The 6,622-nt window shown below is 38.3% G+C and overlaps 2 protein-coding genes across 2 annotated transcripts in view; one reads left to right on the top strand and one right to left on the bottom strand.

Annotated features, from left to right (window-relative positions):
- Positions 1-269: 269 nt before the first annotated feature.
- cnpy4 (canopy FGF signaling regulator 4) lies at positions 270-4,956 on the bottom strand. Its single transcript, XM_036597686.1, has 6 exons — positions 4,796-4,956; positions 3,655-3,781; positions 3,402-3,498; positions 2,752-2,874; positions 2,362-2,479; positions 270-1,693 (listed from the first exon to the last, which is right to left on the bottom strand). The coding sequence occupies exons 1-6, from the start codon at positions 4,878-4,880 to the stop codon at positions 1,578-1,580; spliced, it is 666 nt and encodes a 221-aa protein (XP_036453579.1). The 5' UTR covers positions 4,881-4,956; the 3' UTR covers positions 270-1,577.
- Positions 4,957-5,385: 429 nt separating this feature from the next.
- Positions 5,386-6,622, top strand: part of hdac8 (histone deacetylase 8) — a 28,236-nt gene continuing 26,999 nt past the window's right edge. The window contains exons 1-3 of the mRNA XM_036597470.1: positions 5,386-5,602; positions 5,816-5,868; positions 6,108-6,238. Of these exons, the coding sequence (XP_036453363.1) occupies positions 5,489-5,602; positions 5,816-5,868; positions 6,108-6,238 (298 nt within the window). The 5' untranslated portion in view covers positions 5,386-5,488. The remainder of the gene's footprint in view (positions 5,603-5,815; positions 5,869-6,107; positions 6,239-6,622) is intronic.

Below are 6,622 nucleotides of genomic sequence, written 5' to 3'. Positions count from 1 at the left end.
TTTCATTTTACTGAAGGCTTTGCTGGAGCTACATTCTGAAAGGTGTGGCTTTTCTAAAGATCATTCAGAGGAGTGAAGAGTCTTAGCCAATGAGGAGAGGGATTCTATAAGGTGCAAAGAACAGCCAATGAGATTCACCTGAAATGGACTTTTTTTTGGCATTCTATGAAGTAAACCACTTCCTCACATAGAAGAGGGCAAGCGTTGATGTTGGACTGAAAATAAAAAGAAACGTTAAAGTTGGAATTCAAAAAATCAAACCAAACACATGAATAAAAATATTTTATTTCATAGTCATAAAATGTACATACTGCAGTTACTAAAATGTCATATTGCATTGAAACACTAAGTTGATAGCATTTAAATACTGAGTCACTCAAACCATATGCTTTCAAAAAAAAAACAAAAACAAAACGAACAAGAAAGATAAATACTAATGTAACGTGCTCATATAACACCGTGTTAGAGTTACAAATCCTCATTACTGCTGGATTAAGCACACTAGTGTCAGAGTCTGTCCTCCCACATAACACTGAGGCAGTCTAGCATAAAGGCACAATGCATGGAGTGTCTTACATTTACACCATTTAGCTGTAGTCTTCAGCATTTAGTCTTCACCATCAATGGCAGCACTGCATAAAAACACCCATTCTGTAAATTAGGACAAAGTTGAAACTCCACAGATTTTTCTACAGTTCTGCATAATAGTCATCGACATGTAAACAAAATCATTTAGGGTGGTTTGATGCAAAATGGTTCATTGTAGAGAAACTTACTGATAGAGATTTTCTTTCCAGCGGTGGTGATAGGAAGCAGGGGTCATAATGCCTACAATGCAAATACAGCCATTTTATTTACTACCCAAACAACCAGTGAACCTACATGTGTGAACCTTCTCAAAACTACTCTAAAATGTAATCTCTCAGGCATGAGGCAATGTATTTCTAACTATTTCATTTAATACGTTTTCGAGGCACTTTGGATGTCTGGTTCCTATCATCACCGCTGTGAATAATTTTGTAACTGTGTATTGACTCTGCATAAATTTTTCAAGGATGGCACATTTCATGTCAAACCCCTCTTAATGCCACAGTTTATATCTTAACCATTGAATTATGTTTCAAAAATCTGTGCAATTCCCTTTTATTGTCCTAGATTACAGAATACTTCAGTAAGTAAGTAAACTAGGACATTAAAGGTTGCAAAGTATTGGCAGTGTGTAACTACAGATTGGCCTCACACTGCCAGACAAGATAAAGTGATTCAGGTTCTCAAGGTACAGTGTCTCTCCATTACAAAAGAGAAGACTGGTACTGAATATAACATGCTCACAGTTTCTTATTGCTTGAGGATGCTGATTCAGACTGCTGGCTTGGAATAAGAAACCAAGCAGACAGGAAGGCACTTTAGAAACTTCTGGAAGTAACTTGAATTATCCATGTAGTGTATTGACTAGAGGAAGACAAGATATGTTTCTTGTTTTTTTTTAATCACAGTCAGTTCGATCACTCTTCTTCCTCAGGACATATTCTAGCAGGAAGACCAAGTGTTTAAATTTGTCTGCCATGTTTCTGTTGTCAGAGTTCTCCGGCGTCATGTGTTTGTCCTTCTCCCTCACTCCCGCCGTCACTCTTAGACTCCTCTGCAGATCCTTTAATCCCCAGGTCACCTTTCCATACCTCCTTCAGGCATTCTGAAAAAGAATGAAAAAGTAGACTAAACAAATAACAAAAGTGTCCTGCGAATATGAATCTGTGTGTCTGAGCAAGTGCAGTTTGACACTGAATTCAGCTTAGAGTTGCAACAATTAGTCAACAAGTCAATTAGTCATCATCAGGGAAAAAAGTTGATTCACTGACACGTCATTTACTTAAACACAGAAGTGCTCTATAAATGTTCATGACACATCTAATTTTTAAGAAATAAATGCATTTTTCCTCAATATTTTTCAAACTTTTAATAATAAACAACATTTATTCATGCATTCTCTCTGAAATGGTGCCCAGAGTGCTCCACAGCATGCATTAATTGTGAAGTGTGTGGGACATAAAAGCAGAGCATAAAGTGCACCTCTCCCAAAAAGAACAATCCACATCTATTAATCAGCAATCAGTCTAATGTTTTAAAAGAAACAAGTTGTTTTGTTTTCTCCAGTTACACAAATATGCTTAATTTCAATGCCCAATTGCATCCAGCTGTTTAAGTATTTCTGTTTTTTTCACATCCCACATTCTCTTTGGGGACTGAGCCCCTCAAACGGCAAAATCCTTGAATCTCCCTTGGCTGTGTCTATGAATAAATTGTTTTAGGAAGATTCTTCTCCTTCAGTACAGATAGAGCGTTTGAGTGTAATGCCCTCACCGGAGTCCGAGTTTTTCAGGACATGGGCCTCACAAAGGAACTTCTCCAGTCTTTCCTCCTGATGGTTAAAGTACCAGTCCTCTACCACCTCCTCATATTCTTCCAACATAGTTTCACACTGAAACATAATAGTGTGTATTACTAAGACAAATAAACATACGTCTCACCTCCTCAAACTCTTCAAGCATGATTTACATTGAAATATATACAGTTCCACCAAGAAACATGTACTATCTCCATGTATTTTTTTAAGATCACAGTTTACTTTACATGTGCTATGGGTTACAAAACCGGACAGACTATCCTGAACCACATCCTCACATTCCATAGACAAAAATAACACGTATGAACAAACACAGTGCACACCTATATGCCGCAGATGGTTGTTACCTGTCTCTTCATGTCTGCCACCTCCACTGTTGGCTCATCCCAGAGCTCATAGGGGATACCAAGCTCTACCTTTACTCCCTTATTAACCAAGTGCTTCAGTGTGCTCATGGTCTGACTGGTGCCCTGAAACACACACCCATTCACAATGATGCTCAAACTACTACAATACCAAAACAAGAATAGCCTAAACATCCAATTTAATTTCTGATTACATGCTTTGACTGAAAGGCTTGCAGCCTCTTTTCCGCAGGCATCCTAGTGGCCATTCCACTGCCAGAATGGAAATGGACTCAGATATTTTAATTAATATAATCAAATGAAATATATTTTTTGCCATATCTCTGTCATCTGATTAACTAGGACAATGTTGGCTTTCTGTGTGTGAAATGTTGTGACTCTGTGTTGAGCTGCTAGTGAGCAATGAGACGTGAAAGAGAAGGATCTATTTCACTTCTGCTTTTGTAAATCATAAATACTTCCATTAAACTACATTCCATCAACATTAGTGAAGAAAAAATGCACAATTTAAAACCGAGGGATCTTTCAAATGGGCGGAAATTGCATTTATGGCTGCTGTGAAAAGTTGCTCAAATACTAAAGTACTCAAAATACAGAAAAGGAACGGGCTGACTAGTGTTGTAGTAAACAACCTTGGCATATCGGAGGCTCCCAGGTCTCTCAGCATGGACGCTGTACTGCAGTATCCCTTCACAGATATTGTCCACAGCTTCTGTCAATCGTGTTTCCCTTAAAAAAAAAAAACATTCGAAGTTTGATCAATAATAACCACACCACGCATATCTAAAGTTAATTCAATCTTTTTACAATTCCAGTCTCTACTGTGTTACATCCAACCAATTATCCTTGGCCCATCCTATTTCTCCATAACGTCCCGCCACTTACGAGGTGTTATACTTGATTTTGCGTCTGCGTTTTCCAGTGTCCAGCACCTCTCCAATCTCCAGGACCTCTTTGGAGCGGCCACTCTTTTCCAGAACTGCCTGAAGCTCTACTGTCAAGAACTTGCACACTGCCCAAAAATATATAACGAAGGAGTGTAAATGGCGTTGAGTAATTTACCACAACTAGACTAAGATAAAAAATAAAAATATATGAAAAACTACATGCAAAGCACCTTTTCATAATTTCTGTGGTGTATATATCCCAAAATGTAAAATGATCCTAAACAATAACTAAAAGGGACAGATTACAAATTTAAGCACGTGCCCACTAGCCTCTTATGTGGTGCCACGGTAGTCTCTAGAACAATTCTGGTTTAAAGATTAGGAAAACCTCCTTTCTGATGATGTATCTTGAATATGAAAGAAATTCTGAAAGACTTGAAGTGCTTTGGGATGGTTAGTCAGGGGTGGGGTGTTTGTTTTTTATTATTACTATTATTTTAATTTTTTGTCGCTAGCTAAGTTATTCATTTAACAAAGAAAACGGTTTGACAACCACTGAGGTTAATGCTACATCACATATGTAAGCTAGGAACACAGATTAGAGACAGAATACAGTATTTAGCAGCCTCTAGTTCTGTGGCTAGCAGTCAGGATTTGTTAAGCAGCACAGAGATTCCCAAAGAGTGTGTTAAGTATTTGCGTAATGCATCATGGGTATTGTAGTGAAAGAACACTGACGGAAGAAAACATGAGAACAAAACCGTAAATTCTGTCAACCAGTGAGGCTGAGAGACGCAGTGATGCACTGGAGAATACTACAGTACATAACAAATAACATACTAAATGCTAGTTTGAGGTCGGGACGCCCCCTTTAGGCAGAAAGAATTTAAAATGTAATATAAAAATTCAGGATTGCAAGTACAGAAGTAGAGAATAGATAAAAGTCAGAAGGGAGGCCCCAGACACCCTGACTTTACTATAAGAACTACTGAAAGTTATTTTTACACGAACAGTACGCGTATCAAACTGAAAAAGATATTCACTTTTAAATGTTCTGTATTAGAAACTATCACATATCATCCACATCAGTCAGCACAACTGTGGAAGCCCAACTCCTACTGAGCTCAAAAGTAACTTACCTTCACATTTATTAGGAAGCCGCTCGTCCTGGTCTGCTGCAGCAAGGATAAACAGAAAAAACAGAAATAAGGCTGAAACTTTCATTATGTCTGCATTTAGTTTCAGGCTCAGCGCTGAAAACCTGACATCACAGCCACATCGACACGGCTCGGCACCAGAGAGCCTGTCGACATTGCGCATGCGCGTTGTAGACATGACGGTCTGAGGAAAAAACAAAACAAGAGTATGAAAAAATCGGCCATGGACATTACGCTGAACGTACTCTGATTCAACGCTTTGAATGATGTTTGAAATAGCACAAGTTGTTAGTAAACATGCTATATCAAAAAAAAAGAAAAATCTGATTTGAGACTGTCGACAGGCCTGAAGAGAGTTATTTTGTTTTTGTTTATGTTTTTGTGTTCCAACATTAATACACAATAAAAAACTTACATAACTATTTTGAAAAACGTGTTTGAAAACGTTTTTCTTGTAAAAAGTAAGTTACATTTTGAATATGTCAATCATCTTTAATGAAAGTAGGTTCATTTCGCTTTTTCAATGTGAGAAAAATGCTTTTATTGTGAAATTCAGTGTGTAGCTACCGGAAGTCAGTGACACTGAGCCTGTGTTCGTTTTAAAAACCTCAGGGTACCGAGAGCCTTACATGTATTTGTTTCCTTGATTTACTGCTTTTAACTGTACGGTTTTAAATGTGTGACAGAGGCGACTCTAATGATGGAGAAGTCAGTAAGCGCAGAGTGGTGTACATTTACAGTTCGGACTATGTTGAGACGTGTGACTCCTTATCGAAAGTGCCGAACCGGGTGAGTTCACTGACTGACTGGAGCAGCATCTCTGTACTCGAGCTGAACGCTCAGCTGTGTTTGCGCTTTCAGGGCTTTCTGCTGCTACTTATAGGAAGATGTAGATTTTGACATAAAGAGTGTACGGGCGGTACTGAAACCGACGTGCCTTTTGTGTTTTTTTAGTAACACCTTTGAAAACATAACGTTGTTCTTCTGTGTTTACCTTTCCAGGCAAGTATGGTGCATTCCCTTGTTGAAGCCTACGGCTTATTACAGTACATGAGGTGTGCACCTTCCTCCAAATTTACAACAGTTTCTCTGGACTGTATCTTTTTGATGCTCACTAGACTGCCAAATTATGAGAAACCACCACTAAGGTCACCATTGTTACTTTATGACCAAGAGGATTGCTGTCAAGTACTCTTCTTTAAGCATTGTACCCCTCCAAACGTGAGACATGTTTGGTGAGTAATGTAGGTAATGGTTGAGAGATATTCTGAAATGAAACCCAATACCATTGCAGGGTGGTCAAGCCTCATGTGGCTACAATGGAGGAGATGGCAGTGTTCCACACGCACTCCTACCTAGAGCATCTCCACAAGATCAGTCAGAACGGAGACAATGATGACCCTCAGTCTGCTGATTTCGGACTGGGTAAGAGTCACTGCATGTGTAAACTTTTTGAGTACTTCTGAAATGGTGACTGTGTACTGCAAAACCACTATTTATTATGGTGGGATGCATGTAGGAATGCATCATGAAGTGAATGTCCTCCTTGTCAATACTCATAGAAAAACAACAAAAACTACAGAACAACAACATATGTATGTATGTATACATATATATATATATATATATATATATATATATATGTATATGTATGTATGTATGTGTGTGTGTGTGTGTGTGTGTGTGTATGTGAACACTAGTAGTAGTAGTACTACTAGTAGTAAACATTAGTAAGCCAATGAAGTGCAAGTAAGGCTGACGTGAAATTAATTTTGCGATCAGTTTCATCATAATAAATTGAGTTATTAG

This window comes from Colossoma macropomum, unplaced genomic scaffold (assembly GCF_904425465.1).
Source record: "Colossoma macropomum unplaced genomic scaffold, Colossoma_macropomum, whole genome shotgun sequence".
Lineage (NCBI taxonomy): Eukaryota > Metazoa > Chordata > Actinopteri > Characiformes > Serrasalmidae > Colossoma > Colossoma macropomum.
Note: the sequence above shows the minus strand (reverse complement) of the source record. Positions and strands in the feature narration are given on the sequence as shown.

Coding starts and splice junctions, on each gene's coding strand:
- cnpy4 (XM_036597686.1), bottom strand. CDS start 4,880: ATGAAAGTTTCAGCCTTATTTCTGTTTTTTCTGTTTATCCTTGCTGCA. Junction 3,782..4,795: donor GCTTCCTAATAAATGTGAAG/GTAAGTTACTTT, acceptor ATTTTTGGGCAG/TGTGCAAGTTCTTGACAGTA. Junction 2,480..2,751: donor TGGCAGACATGAAGAGACAG/GTAACAACCATC, acceptor ATTATGTTTCAG/TGTGAAACTATGTTGGAAGA.